This window comes from Rhamphochromis longiceps, linkage group LG11 (genome assembly GCF_057381845.1).
Source record: "Rhamphochromis longiceps isolate RC_006_pf linkage group LG11, R_longiceps_female_GT1.1, whole genome shotgun sequence".
Taxonomy (NCBI): domain Eukaryota; kingdom Metazoa; phylum Chordata; class Actinopteri; order Cichliformes; family Cichlidae; genus Rhamphochromis; species Rhamphochromis longiceps.
The window spans coordinates 39,837,160-39,860,406 of record NC_140567.1 but is presented as its reverse complement, the minus strand read 5'-3'; the positions used below and the strand labels follow the sequence as shown (position 1 = coordinate 39,860,406).

Below are 23,247 nucleotides of genomic sequence, written 5' to 3'. Positions count from 1 at the left end.
CTGAAAGTGCAAACTTGGGTAAACTTTCAGGCTTGTGGAACAGGCGTGTGCTGAGAGCCGGTGAAATGGCTCCTTTTACTACACCAGCGTTGTCTTCCAGCTGCAGAGCCACGTTCATTCAACATCTGCTGGACTAAAGTAGGAACTGCAGAGTTTGGAACGAAGCCTCGGCTGTCATCTTTCTCATTGAAATCATTGATTTAACCTGCTCAGACCAGCAGAGGGTGCTCGTACACCAGCAACAGCTGAGGGGGACTACAAACTTCTAAACACAACAACACAGGGCCTGAACAGGTGTTAAATAAAACTTTATTGATCAGCTGAACAATAGTTTTGTAGTTCATTCTGCTGAAAGCATGCCGTCCTCCCTTCTTTAAAAACATGCCAGACCACCTGCAGCAGCTGCTCTGAAACACCTGAGCTGCAGGTTAGGTCAACGTGTTAGTTCTGTGGGCGGGACCACCTGATCAGTCACTGATGATCAGCTTTGATTTACTGATGATGTTGAAGCTGCTTCCTCAGTGAGCTGCAAGATTGGACGCAGCTGCTCGTCCAACGAGGGGGCGTCGGCTTCATTAATTACAATCCAATCAAATTCAACTCCGTTGTCCAGACCGCACTCCGACTCTGCATCGTCGACACCTGAGAGACCGAGATGGGCAGACAGGTGAGACGGAAAAAGGTGAGAGAAACAAACGGTTAGTAGGAGGATTCAATCTCACCTGCAGTGAAGCTCCACCCCCTCTGTGACCTGGTCTTCTCGGAACTTTGAACTCTGACACTTTGAGTCTGTTGAGGAAACTCTGCCTGGAACCACTGCAGGTCTGAGAGCCGCCGCGCGTCGCTCACCAACTGACCAATCACAGAGCACAGCTCAGCTGTCTGAAGGATGACATCACAGCAACATGATCCACGCTCACCTACCCACACTGGTTGGCAGGCTCCTCTGCTCGCCAGGCGACAGAAGAAGCCGGGGTCCTGGCGGCGGCGAGATTCTCCCCAGTGAATCATGTCAGCTCGATACTGCTCCTTATAAGGTCCAGGACCCATCAACTGGTCCAGGTCCAGACCGTGTTCCTGCAGAACCAGAAGCAGCCTTCTTGGTATAGTGTCTGGCTGTGGTTTATCAGCTTCAGGTACAGTAGCAAACTGGCAGGTATGATGAGGTGTGACCCCCGAATGGGCTGGTTCACCTGGACACCTCACACATGTCTGAGTATGAATATAAACTGCTGCTGGAGGATGTGGTCCATGAGGTGGTTCCCAGGAACCTTCTGGAGATCAAACCTGCTGCCCTACTCGCACATCCTCCATCGTCATCAGCCTGAGCAAACCTGAAGGAGCTCCGAGACCTGGACGGTCACCCACCTTAATCCAGGAGAACCAGCTGGCCAGGGATCTAAACTCATGACCTCCAGGTAAAGTGCAGAGATTTGTGTGAAGGTGCATCTGGAGCAGGTGAGACTCACCTGAGCATACTGCTCCTTTAGGGGTCCAGACAGGCGCAGGATGCAGCAGACGTCAGGGCCCAACCTGCACGGTCAGCGCAGTGAGGTAAACATGGACAGGTGTTCAAGTGTTCCAGGTGTTTGTGTTTTAAACAACAAACACTCGGAAACACAAATAACAAATATTTACAAATACAAGGTTAACATTAAGAAAGGCGGATTTAAAAACTGGATCGTGATATAATGATGATGATGATGATGGTGGTGGTGGCGGTGGGTTATCTTATACAAAAAGTGCAGTTTGTTCTTCTCTGGTTTCTGTTTTAGCTGTAGTGGAGCTGAAACTGGGTCCGAAATCTGCTGTGAAAATTCAAATGTCTCTTGTTGCTGAATTTTCCATAAATTACGAAATATTCCAGGTGTGTTTACCTCTGCTGGATCAGCTCCGTCACGTAATCTTTTCCGGACTTCCTCTTCCCGCTGAAGACCAGAACCAGGCTGGGCTCGGAGACCCGGTCCTCCATTGCTGATCAATCCTCTCATTCAGCTCCGCGCGCATCGATCAGCTTCTGTTTATCAGTTCAGATTTCCGGTCGGACCATGACGGACCGGAGCCGTAACTGGCCCAGTAGACGGGAAGGAACAAAACCAAAGTCCTCCGCGAGCGCAGGTCATCACTCACCGAAGCTTCATCAGATCAATTATCAATACCAAACCGACTGGCCATCGATCTGCGACGCGTCAAGCTGTTTGTGGACAAAACGGAGCTCGGTTTGTGTAACGCAATAGCGATATTACGGTAACACATGATCGTCGTCAGATGTGGACTGAACCACTGTGCAGGGAGGAGGGGGCGTCGTCACTGCTAACGTAAAGAAAGAAAGAGCGAGGCTAAAAAAACAAACTTTGAAAATTGAAATTTAAAAAACAGATTAGAGGTGATTTTAGCTTAAAACTAGAAACTTTATTATTTTAAAACAAAACAAAACCAGGCGATCAATAATAGTCGTCGTCGTCATCAAGAACCAAATCTAATACAACCTTTAACTCAGAAATGGACAAATTCTTATCCAGGTCAGTCCCGAGTGATTCCCGAGCATTAACCGGACTGGGAGCTTTTCCGTTTTGACGTTCCCGCCGCTCCTGCTTTACTTAGTACGACCCATTATGACGCCTTCGTGAGCCGACGAAGATGGCGGCGCGTGTCGTGGGGAGAACAGGGAGGCTCGCGGCAGTCGTAAGGAGCTCCGCTGTGCGCGTGAGGGAAACTTTAATTATGCAGCATTTTGTTGATGCCCTCACTCGGGCGTCTGTGACGTCAGAAAGCGGACTGTTTGAGCGATGATAGAGTAAATACGTTTTTTAGGGTGTTGACCTCTCACCCAGCTATCGCATGTCCACCTGAGGCGCGTGCCTCAGCGCACAGGCAGCTGAGTGGTTGATTAGAAGTTCCCATGAATTCAGCCAGATGTGAGCAGATGTTTCCTGAGCTGTCCTGGCTGATTTCATCCTCTGCACTGACAGTACACTGTATATGTCAGGATATTAGATTATAAGGCAATGCGTATTTTATAGGGCTGAACGATTATGGAAAATAATCTAATTGCGATTTTTTGCCCCAATATTGCGATTGCGATGCGATATGCGATTATTTTTTAAGGTCTTTGTCTTCTGTATTATTAAACAAAGACAAGCAATACATCTTATAGTATGGCCAATACTATATTACATTAATTTTAAACTGTTCTTTCCTGGAAGACAGACCTCTGTTATGATGACATGAGGTGATGCATGAATTGATGACTGACATTTTTATTTAACTTCTTCAATCACAACAGTATATTTGAACATACACAATAGTTTATTTTTAGCTTACAAACATCTGAGCATAAAGTGCTGACAAGGAACCCTGGTGTAAACATTAAAATGAAAGTCAGTGCAATGTGCAGATTGCAGAAATATACATTAAAAAAAATCAGTGGCTTTACCACACTCAGTTTTTCGACATCTGTGAACTACCGTATTTTCACGACCATAAGACGCACTGTGCTAAAAGGCGCAGTCTCAGTTATGTGTGCCATTACTGTATTTAACACACACATAAGGCGCACTGGATCATAGGGCGCATACAAGTACCGTATGCGTATTTAAAAATAAAGCGGGAGCAAACCTGAGTTCGGTACCTTACTCACATTTTTATTACCAATAATCGTCATCATCAACAACACACAAGCATACAAGTGTGCGTATTTAAAAATAAAGCAGGAGCAAAACAAAGTTCGGTACTCACATTTTTATCATCAATCAAACCCATCGAAGTCCTCATCCTCTGTGTCTGAATTGAACAGCTGCGCTGAATCTCCATCAAACATTACAGGTTCACTTTCTTCACTGTCAGAGTCACTTTCCGTGCCGTGCGGCTCCTCGGAAATGATGCCGGCTTTTGCGAAAGCTCGAACAACAGTGCCAGCAGACATGTTAGCCCAAGCATCTACAATCCATTCGCAAATTGTGGCGTAACTCACCCGGCGCTGCCTTCCACTCTTTGTGCCAAGCACAACAGTAAAAGAAGACTTTTCATACCCCGTTGTGCGTATCGCTACCGTGCTGGTCCCCTTCTTCTCCACAGTGTGACTCACTGGGATGTCAAAAGTGAGCAGGACCTCGTCCATGTTAGTGATGTGGCTGGGCTGGATGTGTTTGCTGCAGTAGGGGCGGAAGATGGCCAGCTTTTCCTTATAATCCGCTGGAAGTTGCTGCGCTACCGTAGTCCTGGTCCGGATGGAAAAATGGCACCGTTTCATAAAAAGTGAAAGTGAAACTGCTTTTAGCCGAATGGTGACCGTCGAAACGCTTCTCCCGCTCGTTCTTTGCTCGATGATCCACCGCTCGAGTCTTTCCTCCAACTCTGCCACACTTCACCCTTTAGCGTTCTCATGGTGTTCTCTACTACGTCCTCATTACAACACACAGGGCGCACTGCGCTATAGGGCGCGCCGTACTTTTTGAAGAAAATCTAAGACTTTTAAGTGCGCCTTATGGTCGTGAAAATACGGTACTAGACAGTCATTAAATTAAAAAATAATATTAAATAAATAAAACTAATAAATAAAAAATACACACATCTTACTGATCTCTGCAGTCAGTAACATTACACATAAAGTGCAAACATAATAGCAATTGTATAAACACACACACAAACACGCCTTTAAATTAAAACTGGCTGAACATCTTGATTATCTGCAGTAAGTAACAGCAACACAGCACAAACTAAAGTGCACAATGAGTATGGCTCAGCTAGCCATAATCATCCTAGCTCACAGGTTTTTTGCTAGGAAGACCAGCATATCTACTTTTGCTGGCTTTAAGGATGAGCGAGTGCAGGTCACTATATTCCCTCCAGTGCTGAACAGACGCTCTGAGGGGGCACTTGTGGCTGGCACACACAGATATTTGCGGGCCATCTTGCACAGTCGTGGAAAGTGAATGTTGTGCACCTTCCACCAGGCTAAGGGATCATCCTCTCCGTCAATGACAGGGGTCAACAGGTAACTATTCAACTCTGCCTCCACGACATCTTCAAGTGGCAGAGGCAAAGCTGAAGAGGCCGCACTGGTCCTCAGACGGTCGGGTAGGCCGGATGTAAACGGCCGTGAAATTGGACGGTCTAGCCTTCTGATTAGCGTCACCGCTGTCTCGGTGGAGTTTAATAAACTCGGCCGTCTGCTTCTTGCTATCTAAAATATAACCAGACACTGGTGTAAATTCTCGACTGTCTCATACTTCTGTTTAATCAGTTTTCTGTTTGACGTTTAGTCAGCTGTGTGAAAACCAAGGAGGAACCCACCCGGGGGATCAATAAAGTTTTATTTTATCTAATCTAATAACTTTAATCTCAGCCAAACCGATTTACTCACGAACAAACAAAACACTGAAAAAAGCCCAACAATAACATTTTTAGGTTGTCTAAGTGACTTATATATATTACGTTTAACCCGAGCAGCGAAAGTCCGCGGTGATCTGAAAATGATGTGCCGTTCTCGGCCGCATCAGTAATCCTCGAGCTCCCGGCTAGCTGTCGAGCTGGTGGGTAACAGACGCCTCCGAAAACGTCGAAGCACTTTTGCAAATATGCGATATCTTGATAAACCGAGCAGATATTTGATGTTTACACAACTAGTTTCTCGCCTGAAAATATGTTAAAAGTTTATTTTGTGACCCAGAAAGATTAATAAGAGTAATTTTAAAACTTAGTAGCGGCCGCCATTATTGGAAACTGGAGTTTGGCTGGGCCGCGCTATGAATTCTGGGATATGGTGGGCCACGAAGGACACACCCGACCCATCCTTCAAATTCGGGGAAAAGGAGGACGCATTTGTCGGCTACATTCGGAGGAGTCTACGAATTTGGACAGCCTTCGGCGCGTCGCTGTGACGTAATTGGTCTACAAATGCGGCCTCAGGAGGATGCAGCCCATGAATTTGGACATGTCCAGAGTATAATCGCAGCCTTTGCGGTTAGAAAATTGCACTTGATCATGTCGCGATATTATCGCAAATGCGATATATCGTTCAGCCCTAGTATTTTATATTTCTCACTAATTTCCCCCTATCTCAGTTACTGTGCTGAAGTGCGGGGGAATACATATGCGAGTAATATAAAACCTGTATACTTGTTACAGAAGAAAGTGGTACGAATGGTTCATAATGTTAAATATAGAGAACATACAAATAATCTGTTTATAAAATCGAATTTGTTGAAATTATAAGATTTAGTGAAATTACAAACATGATTAATAATGTTCAAGGCAAAAAATAATACATTACCTCTGAAGTTACAAAGTTTATTTGTATTGTGTTCAGGAAGTGGGGATTGTAGAAGGAAATTTTATTTGAGGCATCAGTTTGCTAGGACCTCACAAAGGCAAATGTGTCTGACGGTTAGCGGTATAAGAACATGGAATTCTCTTCATGATAATCTTAAGAGTTCTACAAATATACACCGTTTTAAAATGTGTTACATGCTTAAAACGATAACTGGGCTAAATGTGGAAGGAACAGTTCTTCTGTGCCATCAAGTAGAATCAGAATCAGAGAGACTTTATTTATCCCCAAGGGGGCAATTAACATACAACAGAGCAGCATGACGTTGAAGATAAGGACAGGGCATAAACAGGTAATAAGAGTAAGATAATAAATACACAGAATATACAGTATATACACAGTTTTAAAATTTTACAGTTTTAAAATTAAAGTGACTGAAAGGTCAGTAAATAACTGTAAGTGACTATAAGTGAATGAATTGTCGGTAGTATAAGAAGAGTTTATGTTTCTGGTGTGGGGAATGGTCTTATCAGCTGGAGTTAGTCCTGCAGGAAATGCAGCGGAGGCGCCGCCCGGAGGGGAGCCACTGAAATGCGGGGTGAAGAATGTGAGAGGGGTCATTGATGATTTTGGCTGCCTGTCTAAGGACCTGTTGGCTGAAAACCGGTGCAAGAGTAGTATTTTTGTAGTATTTTATATTAGTAGAATTGTATATTGTTGATTATATTCATTTGTTGTTTTGTTTTGCATTGTTAAATATAGATAAATGTTAGAGTGCGCCCACTTGTAAGATTGATTGGAGTTCAGATAGGGGGCAGGTGCTTATAACAATTTATTCCTCTTCCTGCTCCTTTTCACCTATGGGTGCGGTGCTATATTAATATGAATGAGGACTTGTGTGAAGGAAATCAAATACTGCTGAACCATGTGTGAAACAAATAAAATTTAAAAAAAAAAAAAAAATGAAATGAAAATGCATTAGTTGTGCCGCTTCTTAATGATGGTATCTTAGCTAACAACCCCAACTACCAGGTTCAACTTGTAATTGGCTAAAAATAACTTAACCTACCGGTGAGAGGGACGTTGCTAGCTGGCAGTTGTTGTTTTTTTTTTGTTTTTTTTTTGTTTGTTTTTTTTGTGTGTCCCGTTAGGATCTTTAGCCATCAGAATTGTTGTCTTAAGGCCAAGAAAGATGCCAAGCGGATTTATTTTACCAAGTGGATCATCATGGCCTTGCCATATTGGTCCATTTGATTGACCTTTATTATAATTATGAATTTATTTTATTTTTGGTTGCTACAAACGGGACAGACATGACTGGGGGATAGGACAGGGAGAAAGAATGAAAGAAAGAGAGGGAGAGAAAGAAAACCAAAGGGGAGAAGAGACGGTGAGAAGGGGGGGAAGAAAGAAAAAAAAATGCCTGGGTCACCTGTATGGAGGAAAAAAACCAGAAGAGAAAGCAAACAACAAAGAGCAACATAATAAAAAAACAGCACCATCACAATAAACTAGCTAGCAGTAGATATCAGTAGATACTAAACATTAAACGATATTGTGCAGCACGCAAGATAAACAGCGCACAATGTGCTTTGAGGCAGCAGCCAAGAAAGCTGTAGTCCGCGTCTGTGAACACCCGGGTGTACACCTGTGTGGATCAGCATGCTTGTATTCCAAAGGTTTCTCCATGTAACGATCTGCTAGGAAGTGTGGGGAGCCATAGCCCCGTCCCCCAGGGCATGAAGCAGGTATGGAGGAGCTCCAGGCCCCAGACATCCAGAGGCCCCAGAGTACGAGGACCCGAGGAGGACCACCAAAGGGGGGGAACCGTGCCACCCTCCTGGGAAGAGCTGAGTATAGCCCCAAAGGAGAGGTCACCCAGCAGCTACGGAGCAGAGGCCAGAGGGGGTTGCAGTGGCGTGCCCGCGGGCTCTGCCGGCAGCCAGCTGTGCCAGAGAGGACCAGGCCTCAGGCTGTACCCCACCCCCCGGAAGGGGCCCAGCCGGGCCACAGGCGCCAGGCCCCGCCAATCGGCCACCAGGAGTGAGCCGGTACATACATGAGCCCCCAGCCCCAGACACCAAGAACCACCAACACACCAACGTCTAAGGGCATCAGCAACTGGCAGGGAGTGTGGTGAGCGGAGATAGGCCTCCGTACCTCGGAGAGCTTGAGATGTTCCCAGAGAGGTGAAGTCTAAGACCCAAGCTGACATATAGACACAGACGAACAGGCGCACGCAGACATAAAACGTGCATTCCCACCCCCATATACACAACCAAATACTCGGCACTCACCCAACGTGTAGACAGACACAAATAGACACTGCACAAACAGTCGCACTCCCCAAACATACTCTATATCCCAGGTCCAGGTACCCCCGCCCCCAGAGGGGCAAGCCGCACCTAGACCCAGGAGATGTAACCCTTCTCTCTGGGGTGGAGGCAAGCGGACCACCTCCTTATCTGCAGTAGCAGGGAGGCCCCGCATCCCAGACCCCAATCTGACGGCCAGCACCTCCCCCCTGCTCCCCAGCCCTGACGGCTGATAGAACCGGGGTGAGTGAAGAAGCTTCTGATAGGTTAGTAGAGTCCATGTGAGTAAATTGGTGGCACACCTGTGGATTCATATAAGGCAAAACACAGAGCCTGCAGGGCTCGCAAAATCGCTAGCCCGATGACTGAATGTAGTGTAAAGCGCTTTGGGGTCCTTAGGGACTGAGGAAAGCGCTATACAAATGCAGGCCATTTAGTCAAATGGTTGTTTGCCAAAACTCATCAGAACATGTATCCAGTACTTAGTGTTTCCTTTTTAGATGCCATTTGTTTCTTTTCGAATTCATATTTATTAAGTTTTGCAGGCTTGTTTGCTCAACAAGGCTAAATAATTATATAAACGTTTCTGAATCTAAATAGTGGACTTTGGTATAATTAAACAATAAGTGTAGTGCAGGTCTATGATGATTTTTAGTGCTACTATTGTCTAGTTTTGATTCTGGTTCTGTTTTGGTTAAGTCCTAAGTAGTCCTGATTTTGAACTGTTGTAGTCCTGTTTTAATTCCAGATCAGTTCTGGGTCTGGTTGAATTGGGGTTTAGTCCTCGTGTCTTGATACAGCCCTGACTGTGTTCTCAATCAATCAGTATCAAAATACTTTATTGATCCCTGGGGGAAATTATTTTTCGTTACAGTGCTCCATTATAAACAAACATTAACAAAGACAGACAACACACTAACTAAGAATAGCACAATATATACAGGCATATATATACATAAAAGTCACTTATTAATAAATAGCTGAAAAAGAACATGTGCAAGAAGGGTGTAGCTGTTGCAGTAACCAGTGTGTTAGGTGGATGCGTTGTACAGGGAGCCACAGGCAGGAATGATTTCCTGTGTCGTTCAGTGGTGCTTTTCAGTAATCTCAGTCTCTCACTGAACGAGCTCCTGTGACTGATCAGCATGTCATGGAGTGGGTGGGAGGTGTTATCCAACATTGTCTTTATCTTGGACAGCATCCGCCTCTCTGACACCACCTTGAGGGAGTCCAGCTCCATCCCCACAACATTGCTGGCCTTACGGATCAGTTTATCCAGTCTGTTGGCATCTGCTGCCCTCAGCCTGCTCCCCCAGCATGCAACAGCATAGAGGATCGCACTGGCCACAACAGACTCGTAGAAAATCCTCAGCATTTTCTGGCAGATGTTGAAGGACCTCAGTCGCCTCAAAAAATAGAGACGACTCTGGCCCTTCCTGTAAAGTGCTGTGGTGTTTTTAGCCCAGTCCAGTTTATTGTCAATGTGAACTCCAAGGTATTTATAGTCCTCCACAATGTCAACACTGAACCCCTGGATTGAAACAGGGGTCAAGTGTTTCCTGGTCTTCCTGAAGTCCACGATCAGTTCCTTGGTCTTTGCCACGTTGAGCTGCAGATGATTCTGCTCACACCACATGACAAAGGAGTCGACCACAGCCCGGTACTCTGTCTCATCATCCCTGCTGATGCATCCAACCTGTAATTGTCCTTAGCCTCTCTGATCTTGTCCTTTAGTAACACCTGGACCTTCCTCACCTCCTCTTTGTTGCCCCCTCTGAAAGCCCTCTTCTTGTTGTTGAGGAGGGCTTTGATGTCCTTAGTCACCCACGGCTTGTTATTTGGGTAACAATGAACAGTCTGAGCTGGAACAATGGAGTCGGTGCAGAAAGTTATGTAGTCTGTGATACACTCAGTAAGCCCATTGATGTCCTCGGCGTGAGGCTCACAGAGTGTTTCCCAGTCGGTCACCTCGAAACAGCCCTGTAGTTCTGCTAAGGCCTCCTCTGACCACCTCCTAACAGTCCTGGTGGTCACAGGTTCCCGCCTCAAAATTGGCACATAGCGGGGGGTGAGGTGAATCAGGTTATGATCTGACCTACCAAGTGGGGGGAGGGAGGAGGAGCTGTATGCATCCTTGACGTTAGCATACAGTAGGTCTAAAGTTTTCTCTCCCCTGGTGGGACAGTCCACATATTGTTGGAATGTTGTTAGTGTATTGTCCAGTGATACATGGTTGAAGTCACCCGAGATCACAATAAAGGCACTCGGGTGCTGAGTCTGTAACCGAGCTATGGCAGAGTGGATAGTGTCACATGCAGCTGTGGGGTTAGCAGAGGGAGGAACATAAACAGCCACCAAGATGACCTGAGAGAATTCCCTGGGTAAATAATACGGCCTGAGTCCAACAGCACACAGTTCAGTGTCCGGGCAACAAATCCTTTCTTTGACTGTTATGTTGGCAGGGTTACACCACCGGTTGTTAACTACAGCAAGCCCACCTCCTTTCCGCTTACCGCTAGCGATGCTGTCGCTGTCCGCCCGAACAGTGTGGAAGCCTTCCACGGAAGCATTCTCATCGGGAATGTCCTGGTGCAGCCATGATTCGGTGAAACACATCAGGCTACACTCTCGGTATTCCCTCTGACTCCGTACCAGTGCTGAGAGCTCGTCGATTTTATTCGATAACGATCGCACATTTCCCATCACGATAGACGGCAGACACGGTTTATACCTCCTCCTCGCTTCGAGCCTCTGCTGTCTCACCGTCTCTTTCTTCTCTTCTGTCCTTGACCTCTGCATCCCCGATGTGTTTTCCTCCAAATTTCAGCTGGTACTTCTGCGGGCCTGGCCAGCGAGCCGGCCGGCATCAGGGCGATCAGCTGATCTCTGGAGTAAACAGTCCGTGAGTGTAGGAGATGTGCCGCGGTCCCGTTCCATGATAAAAGTAACAGTTCCACGGCCACCAGAAGAACAAAAACTCTCTCAATCCACATGATTGAGTAAAAGATAATAAACGGATGAAAATACAAGTCAGAAAAAAAGAATACGTAAGAAAACAGAGCTAAACTAAGAGAAAAAGCAGGAGCGACTGTAACAGGCTGCACGCTGGTTGGCGCATGCGCACTAAAAGACTGTCTTGCTGCTTAATTAAAAAACTAGTTTAAGGTGCCCTTCATATGTGATATATATTTTTTTCCTATATGAAGTCATTCTTTTTTTGAACAAAACACAGCCTAATAAATCTTTCAGTCATTTCTAACCCCCCCCCCCCCCCCCCCCCCACTCTCAAAAATCGAGAGTGTACCTTATGTATGAATTCTGGTTGTGCTTACTGACCTCGAACCGATTTTGGCTGCAGAAATCTGTTAAAAATGTTTTAGTGTAACTTTGGTAAGCAGCACTGCTTGATGGATCGTCAGAGCATTACGGCTGCCGTAGTGAGGAGCTTCACGGAGTAATCTGCGTCCAAAACTCCGTTGCCTTCAGGTCCCAAAGTCAAAGACACTGAGAGTTAAAAACTGTCTAAATTCTTTCATCTTTAATTAAATCATCAGCGTTGCTGCTTTACCAGGTGTAACAATTAAGTTTTACATCCAGGCATCCATGAAAACAGAATTCATTAAATTTCACAGAGTTAGAAGTTAACAGGAAGTTAGCTCGCTAGCTTCCACCTAAACATTTCATACCATGTTCTGACTGAGATTTTTGAAACTAATTCAAACGTACAGCTCTGCTGCCACTTCTAACATAAAGACAGAAAACTAAACAGCAGTGGCGTTTGCAGGGTTACTGAAGTTGGACTACCTGGTATATAATGTTGTGCTACGTGATTGCTAGCGACACAGCTATGTTAGCATAACATTAGCACAGTGAAGCTGGAGGATGAAGCCAACTTTTTTTCCACTCGATAAAAGTTAACGTGAGGGATTCTGGTGGTCAGGGACAAATGCAGTCGCATAGCAGGATGCTGTACACGGGCCAAACTTCAGTCAGGAGAACAACTGAGATTATTCATCCACAATACGAGGTTAGTTATTAATATACTGCAACAACATGGGAACAGAGCAGCTGCGAGAAAATTCAACATTAATGAATCGATGTTACGGAAGTGGAGGAAGCGCAGTTTTTGGCTTTCCCCATATTTCAAAAGTGCTTCATCTCTTTGCTATGACTGTCGCCCGCCATAATTTCCAGATGATAATGGTTGCAGCCGTTGCGATGCTTTCGACCAAAACAGGCGCAGCTTGATGACATCATCAACATGCGCTATCGCGATAGAGCGATATAGTCAAAATCTCTATCGTTGGCCAAATTTATATAGTTTCTATCGTATATTGTTTATATCGCCCACCCCTTGCTCCAATCCCTCCATATTGTGGCCAGTCACATGCGAGGATCTAAGATAATATACAGAGAGGGTGAGAGATGCGACAGTCAAGTGGAGCGTGCGTCTGTCCTCTCAGTAAATGAGTGAGACAGTAGACAGCGGTGAGGAGGGCTATGCGAGTGCAAAAACACATAAATATGCCCGACACCCGTAAACGAAGCAGCATCTGGCTGCAGTTTAAAGACTTTTTTTTTTGTCTTGGTCTTGTCTTTGTCTCAGTTTAGGTGGTCTTGACTACAAGTCTACTCTGTATTAACAAACATGCCATATTGGCCCAGTTTATTTTTCTTATCATTGTTGTGAGGAGACCATAAATAGCATTTGGATTTTCTGTTGTACAGTTCATTTGATGTTATGGATAAAAACCTTTGATCCTTTTTTTGTTTCAAAATAGCTGATAACTATTCGCTGATAGCTGCCAACATCTGCGAACAAATATAATTCTCTAAAGTGGTTCTATATAGTGTGTAACTGTTCATATAAAGCGTTATTACATTTATTGCTAATGCAGTCATATGGCACATTGACTTCTGAGGAAATTTTAGATGGCACTCATCATCAGAAAGGTTGCCGACCCCTGCACTATACAACCATCATCAGCTAAAATTCATATGAATCTCTGCTACACTTGATGTAACTGTGTTCTTTACTTTAAACCATCGCAGTGCAGCAAACTAACCTGTTTATCCTGCTCTAACCTGCAGAGGATTTTAAATAACAGTTAGTCCGCCTCAGATTGATTTACAGCAGGTTTCACAATATGAAACAGCCGCACAACTACTGTAACCTGCACATTTTCACTTTATTCTCCAAACGATTATTAACAGGTTTTTCTTAACGTGGCCCTGATACTCCGTAGAGCAATGAGACTGATCAGTTTCATCAGAGTAAATAAGCATGCAATTGGTGGTGGTTAGATGAACTTCCTGTCAGGAGATTAATGAGATCAATAAGCCCCGACTCAGTTACACACTTATTTACTAGAAGGACTCACCTGTCAGGTACATTTTGAGAGTTCAAATTGGAAGAGTCTATCAATAAAGAGGCTAACTGATGCTCAATGTAATCAATCACTACTTTTACCGGATTGATGAAGTGATTAATCGTATGTGTTTGCAGCTCCAGTCGAGGCTCCACGGGTCAACAGGTCTCCGCTCCGGGTCGCAGGCCAACTTTTTTCCGCCCCTTGAAGACGCCATGCTGCCCTCGGGAAGCTTCAATAACCGTATGGCCTTAATCACAGGAGGAGGGACAGGGCTGGGGCGCGCCATGACTGCCACCCTGTCGCAGCTGGGAGCGCAGTGCATCATTGCCAGCAGGTTAGAGGTCACATGACCATAATCTGTTTTAAATCTGATCGTCAGCGCAGGAACTGTCGATTTCATCACGATGTTTGCAGAGATCCTACAGAACCAGCTGGTGAAGGTGAAGAGAGGCCCATTAAAACCGCACCGTTAACTTTAACCTCTCCTCTCTCATTATTAAGAATCGTCACACTGAGGTTTACCTCAGTTATTTTTGATAGCAGGGAAAACCTGTTTTCATACATTAGACCAGAACTCTAGAGAGCCTCTGAGTTCTCCTCTTCAGTAACCTGACTTTATAGATGAGTCGGTGCCTTTTTCATCAGAGCAACATTCGGATCTTCCTCCATCTCCTCTTTAAACCAAGCAGCCACCAGAACTCAAAACCAGCCGCGAGCACTGTCTGAACCCTGATTCCATCTTGGTTTGTGCTTCAGGAAGCTGGACGTCCTGCAGCGGACAGCTGAGGAGATCAGCAGCCAAACTGGAAACAAGGTCAGAACCAGAATCTGGATCCAGTACAGACTCTGTGTAATCTGTCCTGGTCCAAACGAGTTGTCTCTTTGTCCTCAGGTGCATGCGGTGCAGTGTGATGTCAGAGATCCTCAGGCCGTCTCTCAATGTGTTGATCAGATTGAGGCTCTGACTGGACTTCCTGATGTAAGCACACACACACCAAACACTCACCTCTTTCTGGATCTCTGAGGCCCCTCATTGGCTGACCCGTACCCCAAACCTTCCATCCTGATTGGTGCAGGTAATAATCAACAATGCTGCAGGAAACTTTGTCTGTCCGTCAGAACGTCTGTCGCCAAACGCCTGGAAGACCATCACCGACATCGTCCTGAACGGGACAGCGTTTGTCACCTTGGAGCTCGGAAAGAGGCTGATCCAGAACCAGAAAGGTAGAGAAACCTTTTCCTGTCCAGCTGTTGATTGGCTCTTTAGGCATAGAGTGCCACCTTTTTTGGCATTCGAGACTTCTCTCCGAGAATCTGTTCAGATGTCTTTCACTGTCTCGCTCTGATCATGTGTATCAGGTATGTTGCGGTCTGGTTTTTATTGTTGTTTGTTTAGGAGCATCCTTCCTTGCCATTACCACCATATATGCTGAGTCTGGTTCTGGTTTTGTGGTCCCGAGTGCTTCAGCAAAGGCCGGAGTTGAGGCGCTCTACAAGTAGGTTAAATTCCATTTTGATTTCGGAGGTCACTCTGTAAGGTTAGATGACCTTGAACGTCTCACAGCATCACCTGTGGTTAGCATTATTAGTGTTGTGGCTGTGTCTCAGGTCTCTGGCAGCAGAATGGGGGCGCTATGGCCACAGATTCAACATCATCCAGCCTGGACCAATCAGAACAAAGGTGCCACCCACGTGACTGTAGCGGCTGGTGTTTGTTATCTTCAGTTTGTTGTTGTTGTTTAGGTTTTTTGGCTTGTTTGGGGGGTTTCAGGGGGCCTTCAGCCGTTTGGACCCAACTGGAGCCTTCGAGAAGGCCATGATCGACCGCATCCCAACGGGCCGACTCGGCACACCAGCTGAGATCGCAAACCTGGCGGCTTATGTGAGCAGCAACTATGCCTCCTGGATGTCTGGAGCTGTGAGTTTAAAATGACCTGGGGTCAAAGGTCAAACAGTTGTAGGGTTGGATGGTTCATGAGGTGTATTTGCGAGGCGCCACTAATTGGTCAGATTGAACTTCCTGCTGAATGTAACAGGAACTGCATGTTTGTTTTCAGGTGATTCGGTTTGATGGAGGAGAGTATGTGTCACTCGCAGGAGAGTTTAATGAACTGCGCAGTGTGAGTGTCGCATTGTGTCCCTCTGCCAATTTCACACCTGAATATTCAGTGGCTCCACCTATTTACTGTATTAACATTTGTTCAACTCTTTGTGTCTCAGGTGACTCCCGATCAGTGGAAGCTACTGGAGGCGATGATCAGAAAGACCAAAGGATCCTGAAAGCACAGTGACACTCATCATAAGACCACCACAGTCATTCAAATCACTCTCTGCAGTGACGATGTAATTATAAACCTGACAGGAGTTCAGATAAGTGAATGAATGATCAATCAGCTGATCTTCAATAGCCAACCTGTTAGCTTACAGCTGGGGTGAGGCTGTCACATGACTGTTTGCACATACTCAGTGTAAATGCTTTGGACAGTTTGATAATAAAAAAGGTCATCTTCTGAGGTCTGAGTTTCTTTTTTGTTTTTGCGTTTTTACTTTTAACAGTTTTTATTCATGATCAGGAAAAGCAAAAACACATAACAAAGCAGACAAGAGAAAAAACCCCAAAGGAAATCACATGCATTAAAGTCATATACCTGTGCAAATACGCATATCGGGGAAAAACAGAAAAGAAAAGAAAACAGAAGAGAGAAACAAACAAGAAAGAAACAAAAAAAGACTTCCCATTTACCTGAGGACATCTTAAAAGCAGCCACCCCCCCTCAACAGTTGGGACAGATCATTTGGCAAATAAATAAGCAAAGGGGACCAAACATTGAGAAACAGATCCTCATGTCCTCCTAAAACAGCAGCAGTTCTTTCATGAGGAACAACTTTAAATAATTCCCTGTGCCACAAAGAGGGAGGTTTATCCTTAACCCAGTTAATGAGAATACATTTCCTAGCTTTAGCACCAATAGTTTATCACATAGTTTGCGCTGCAAGTGATTTAATGTTAATTCTTTTGAGGGTAGGCTGAGGAGAAAATATCCGGGGTCCCTTTGGAGCCGATTCTTAAAGATATTACTTAGTTCTTGAGATATGGAGCTCCAAAATCTTTTGATTAATTTGCATTCCCAAAAGTAATAAAAAAAGTGCCAGTTTCTTTTTGACATGTACTACAGAAGGGAGAAATATGAGGTGTGATCTTATGCAAGACATTAGCTATAGCTATGAGCTATGTATAGGCAGTGTAGGATTTTGTATTGGGTTTCTCGCAAACGGTTGCAAGTAAAAGTGGATCTACCTATGTTAATACCGATGTTAAAGACTGTGGAATTTTGGAAATTTTAACAAAATTACAAACCTTGAGAAACCCCAAAAAATGGTCTCTAGGAATATTAAAATTTGACTACAGTTGCTCAAAGTTCATCAGTGTGTTGTTTTGAAACAAGTCGCCAATTACCCTTAATTAATTCATTTTTGTGCTGCTCATCGAACATATACTGCGAGACATTCCTGGAACAAATTCTTTGTTTCTCAGTAAAGGAGTCAAGAATGAAGTGCAGTCTTCTCTACCCAATCTTTTACGCATTTCCCTCCAAACCCTTATTGTATTATAAATAATTGGGTTATTATTAATCTCCGTTTGTAATTTTTTTTTGTCACAGACAACTAAGAGGTTCAAGTGCTAATGCAAAGAGGAGTGGGGACGGGGGACAACCTTGCCTCGTGCCGCTCTGCAGTGGAAATGCTGATTGTACACCATTAGTTATGACACAAGCTTTTGGAAGTTTGTAAATAGTTTTAATCCATCCAATAAAACCCTCGCCTAAGCCAAATCTTTTTAATACATCAAATAAGTATGTCCACTCGATTCTGTCAAATGCCTTTTCGGCATCTAAGGATATAACATATTATAATTTGTCTGATTCGAGTATTGTATAATATTTAATTGTCGTCTAATTGTAGATGAGAAACGATTTTGGATAAAGCCTGTTTGATCAGGGTTTATAAGAAGTGGGAGAATGCCCTCAAGCCTCCTTACTAATAGCTTGGATAGTAATTTAGCATCGACATTGATGAGGCTGATCAGCCTGTATGATGAGGTTTAATTTACACTGATGTCACATGTTAGGGGTTTTCTCCTCACACTAGAGTTTTCCTGATGGAGTGTTCATAGAGTTTAGAAGAACACGCTTCAATTTCACAGCACGTCCTGATGCTTCACACAAACCAACAGAAGCACTGAAAGAGACCAAGAGTCATGGGTCTCTTCATTATCCCCAAGAGGTAATCAGCAGGGACCACAAAGACCAGGACAGACCAGAACACCACTGTAAACCAGGAAAGTTGGGGAATGGCTACAATCACAGCATTGTAAGATGGTGATAGACATACCCTTAGGCCCCTCCTCGATTCAGAGATGGTCTTTCCCTTTTCACGCAAATGGCCTCCTTGACTCTGCCCTCAAACCAGCGTTCCTCCCTGTCCAGGATGTTACATCCTCATCCTTGAAAGAGTGACCACTGGCCTGTAGGTGTAAACAGACTGCAGAGTCCTGGCCTGACGAGGTGGCTCTTCTGTGCTGTAGCCAGAGGTTGTTTGGTTCCCCCGATGTATAAATCCTGCCAATCCTCCTGCACTTAACAGCGTACACTATGTTACTTTGTTTGTGTCGGGGGACCCAATCCTTGGGGTGGACCAATTTTTAGCGCAGCGTTTTAGGGTTTAAAAGCCACAGAGACCTGGTGTTTAGAAAAAATGCGTCTCAGCTGCTCCGATACTCCTGACACGTACGGGATCCCTACAGGTTTTCACTTAGTCAGCGGTTGTGTCATGGTCTGGGTGGGTACCAGTGTTTCTCCCTCCGAGCTGGCATCTCCACCCCTGGGAGGAGCCGCTGTGTTCTGCTTATTGCTCGCACCTGTGGGTAATTAAGCCGGGGACTCATAAGGCCAGCGCACACGACCTCTCTTCGCCAGATTCTCAGCTAACTCTAGTTAGCGCAGGCCACCGCTGTGATTTTGTACACAACTTGCAAACTACCTTATCTCATTCTGTATCTCTCTTTCACAGCCACGCACCAAGTTGCCAGACACGAATCTCCACTCAAGAACACCCATCCTGACATCATCTATAATTGACTGAGACAGGACTCTCTTCCAGACACTAAACCAAGGCACAATGTACATTTCAATTCCTTTAACTTTAAATATGTTTATATTGTCTATCCTGTAAAATAGTCAGATGTCTATTCATATTAATGTACAGAATTCACCTGCTTGCTGCTACTACTGCACATTAACCCAGTGTATGTATATATGTATATATATATATATATATATATATATATATATATATATATATATATATATATATATATGTATATGTTCTTCCTCTACACCCCTCCCCCCCCCAATTTTTGCACATGTCGAGGAGCGTGTCAGGCTACATTTCACTGTATGTTATACTTGTATAACTATGCATGTGACAAATGAAGAACCTTGAACCTTGAACCATCCAGACGCTGGACGTCCTGACAGTCTCATGGGTTTCTCGCCCTATGCACCTGCCTACCTCCATGCCTCAACGCCAGGGATTTTGGATTTCAGACCACTCACCCGGACCACTCACCCCTCCACGCCACTACTGACCATCCGCGGCAAGTAAGCAGTGCGACACAAAGGATAGATTGCTTACTTAGCTCAGGCTGCATAAACCCCTTAGGTTTAGGTGTTGCATCTAGTACTTGTTAAACTCACATTTCAGTTTCCTGATTGTGTACACTTGTTGAGAAAACAAACGTTGTCACTGAAACTTTCTACGTGCTGTTCTGCGCCCAGCATTTGCATCCTTTCTCTTTCGAGGCGGCCTTGGCCATGACAGTTTGTCCTTCTCTCCTGGATCGGCTGGAGCTTTCTTTAGGAGCCTTCCCAGCTTTGACAAAAGTCCAGCTGGGATAACCACATTTACTCAGGGCCTTCTTGATGTTCTTCTGCCTCCCTGGCCGCTGTGTCTGTGGGGATGGTGTCCGCTCTGTGTTGTAGCGTCCTGATGACGCCCAGTTTATGCTACAGTGGATGATGAGAGTCAAACCTTAAATACTGATCTGTATATGTAGGTTTACGGTACACGTCAGCTTTTAGATGTCCCCCATTACTGATGGAAATCTCAGTCTAAGAAGGCTAACCTGCCACTTTTCATATCCTCCCTGGTGAATTTGATGTGTCGGTCCACCAAGTTAATATGATCCGTGAATTGTGGTACGTCCTGAGTCAGTAATCAATAGTCCTTCATCAATTGGTCTGGGAAGGTTCTCAGTCATCCAGGTCCTCGTAGTCTAAGGAGCTTGGAAAGAAAAGCGTCTGGACTTCTTTGAGTTGCTTGAAGACGTTTCACCTCTCATCCGAGAAGCTTCTTCAGTTCTAGGATCAAATGGTGGAGAGTCCCAGATTTAAACCCGGTGGGAGTTTCCCCCCACAGAGGGACAAAAGGACCCCCTGATGATCCTCTAATCACATGACCCAAGGTGTGAAACTGGGTGTGGGTCCCAATCAGCCAGAGTTTCGGGTGTGTTCATTGTGAAACCTGGCCCCACCTTATCATGCGAATTCCTGAGGTCAGATGGCCCAGGATGTGAGTGGGCATTAAGGCGTCTGGGAAGGATCTCAAAACTGGATTATAGATGGCAGAGAGTTGGTGTCGTAAACCCCGCCTCTGTTCAAAGATGGTCGCTCACAGTGGACATAGATGGCTTCTGTGATGGCCAGTGGGTTGGCCTTGTGTTTTGCTTTTTCTGTTACCTGTTTCTTGCAGGTAGGTGAAGCTGACCAATTATAGATGCAGCAGACCTGAGAAGGCCAGTCCCAGTGTATATAAAGACACCTAGACTGAACCAGCGGAGTCTCTCGCTTGCTCTGGCTCTGGCTCGCTCTGTCTGGCATCCATCTTGTTCATTTGGAAGTTTCAGTTATGGCTGTTATGTCCTTTAAATTGTGTTTAAGTTGCTTTACCTTATTTTCATTAAATATGTCTTACAGTCTTTAAAAACCTGTGTGTGGTCTCTCTCTTGATTGTCACTTCCTATGAGCCGGGTTGTGACACTTCTTTCACTCCTCTTTCAAACCATCTGTCCTCTCTGTCCAAAATGTGAACATTGGCATCCTCGAGAGAGTGACCTTTGACCTTTAGATGCAGATGGACTGCTGAGTCTTGTCCTGTGGAGGTGGCTCTTCTGTGTTGTGCCATGCGCTTGTGAAGTGGCTGTTTGGTCTCTCTGATGTAGAGGTCTGGGCATTCCTCGCTGCACTGTACAGCATACACCACATTGTTAAGTCTGTGTTTTGGAGTTTTGTCTTTCGGGTGAACCAGTTTCTGTCTGAGCGTGTTGCTGGTTCTGAAGTACATTGTGATGTCATGCTTGGAGAAAACTCTCCTGAGTTTCTCTGATACACCGGCTACATAGGGGATGACAATGTTGTTGCGTCTAGGGATGGGTATTGATAAGATTTTCACGATTCGATTCCATTTTCCATTCTGTTTATCGATTCTTTTTAAAAAAAGAACACTAAGGTCGATTAGCTCAGAACTTTGTTTTATATCTTCTCTTTGAACAAGATAGAAATTTAGGAGTAACATGGCCTTACAAACCCAGCAGTGAGATCTTAAGAGATCCAGCCTGCGGCTCTTCAATGGGGTGTCACAGGGTCCCCAGGAAAAAAACTGTAAATGTAAAATAATAAAATAAATATTCTTCTGTAGCAATAACAAAGTATAACATAAATTATTCTGTAGCAATTACACAACAGTAATGTCCCTGCCTACAATTAAACACATTCACTTACTGAAAATCATCTGCTGTGGCAAACGGGTGCAAGCCTTTGACCACAAACTGAGTCACTGCTCGGTGACGTTCGTCTATCCTGCCTGAAAGGAGACGCTACCGGCAGACTGCAGCGAGAACTGCCAGCATCTGAGCCAGACTCTGTCTGTCTCATCATGGTCACTAAATGCACAGTAATGGCAGGTTTGTAATAAGGCAGATCGCGCTAACATAATATGTTAGTTGATTATTTACCTGCCGCATTAACGGGAGAGGACGTGCAAACGTTACCGCTGCTGCTGGGCTGAGATTCACGAGTCCGGAGCGGAATTAAAAACACGACATTCATTTAAGGTCATCACGTGTTTTTTGCATATTCGTAGTGTTTCCTCCCTTAAATGAAATATCTACTTTGCAAGTATTGCAAGTTGCCCTGTTGTCATCCGTTCTCGTAAAGTGTAACCGAGCGTTTGAGCCGCTGTGTTTCCTGCCAGGTAAATGACGCTCTGCAACGTGGTGACGTCATTCGGGGCGACTGGAATCGATAAGGGAATCGTTTGCAAAAATGGCAAACGATTCCAAGGAACTGAAACAGTGGGAACCGGTTCTCAACAAGAACCGGTTTTCCATACCCATCCCTAGTTGCGTCTGTCCTTCTTATCCTCCCTCGCTGGTGTCTGATCTTCTTTTCTGTGCCTCTTTGCTGACTTTAAGAACGCCCATTTAGGATAGCCGTATGTTTTAAGTGCTTCCTTTACATGTGTGTGTTCCTTCTTTTCCCCTTCAGGCTTAGAGGGAACATGTTCTGCCCGGTGGTGTAGGGTCCTGATTACTCCAAGTTTGTGTTCCAGAGGGTGATGGGAGTCAAAGAGGAGGTACTGGTCCGTGTGTGTGGGCTTCCGGTAAACTTCCATGTTGAGGTTGCCGTTCTCTTCAATGTGCACAGCGCAGTCCAGGAAAGGCAGACAGTTGTCCTTTGTGTCTTCCCTGGTGAACTTGATGTTTTTATCCACAGCGTTAATGTGCGCAGTGAAGGAATCCACTTCTTGTGTCTTGATTTTGACCCAGGTGTCATCCACATATCTGTACCAGTGGCTGGGTACTCTTCCTTTGAAAGAGCCAAGAGCCTTCCTTTCCACTTCCTCCATGTAAAGGTTGGCTACAATAGGTGACACGGGGGAGCCCATGGCACAGCCATGTTTTTGTCTGTAAAAGCCTTCGTTGTACTTGAAATATGTAGTGGTGAGGCAGAGGTCTAACAGTGTGCAGGTCTGATCGGGTGTGACATTGGTCCTGTCCTCCAAGGAGCTGTCTTCTTGTCGTTTTCTGACAGTCTCCACGGCCTCCGTGGTGGGTTTGCAAGTGAAGAGAGAGACTACATCAAAGGACACCATGGTTTCATCTGGATCCAGGGTAAGTTTCTGGATCTTGTCGGTGAAGTCGGTGGAGTTCTTGATGTGATGTGGGGTGTTC

At 45.0% G+C, this 23,247-nt stretch overlaps 2 protein-coding genes across 3 annotated transcripts; one reads left to right on the top strand and one right to left on the bottom strand.

The window, feature by feature from the left end:
• Positions 1-292: 292 nt before the first annotated feature.
• Positions 293-2,210, bottom strand: pmvk (phosphomevalonate kinase). The gene is made up of 5 exons (XM_085424104.1): positions 1,878-2,210; positions 1,470-1,533; positions 925-1,077; positions 723-852; positions 293-642 (listed from the first exon to the last, which is right to left on the bottom strand). Exons 1-5 carry the CDS (start codon positions 1,970-1,972, stop codon positions 482-484), a joined length of 603 nt encoding a protein of 200 aa, XP_085280230.1. The 5' UTR covers positions 1,973-2,210; the 3' UTR covers positions 293-481.
• Positions 2,211-2,593: 383 nt separating this feature from the next.
• Positions 2,594-16,471, top strand: decr1 (2,4-dienoyl CoA reductase 1, mitochondrial). 2 transcript variants are annotated; one of them, XM_085424099.1, is made up of 10 exons: positions 2,594-2,706; positions 14,093-14,292; positions 14,715-14,772; positions 14,851-14,937; positions 15,035-15,182; positions 15,355-15,454; positions 15,567-15,639; positions 15,730-15,876; positions 16,016-16,078; positions 16,179-16,471. In XM_085424099.1, exons 1-10 carry the CDS (start codon positions 2,641-2,643, stop codon positions 16,236-16,238), a joined length of 1,002 nt encoding a protein of 333 aa, XP_085280225.1. In that variant the 5' UTR covers positions 2,594-2,640; the 3' UTR covers positions 16,239-16,471. The 2 variants fall into 2 exon arrangements, with proteins under 2 accessions (XP_085280225.1, XP_085280226.1); XM_085424100.1 differs by lacking the exon at positions 15,567-15,639 and having other exon boundaries at positions 15,702-15,876.
• Positions 16,472-23,247: the final 6,776 nt, after the last annotated feature.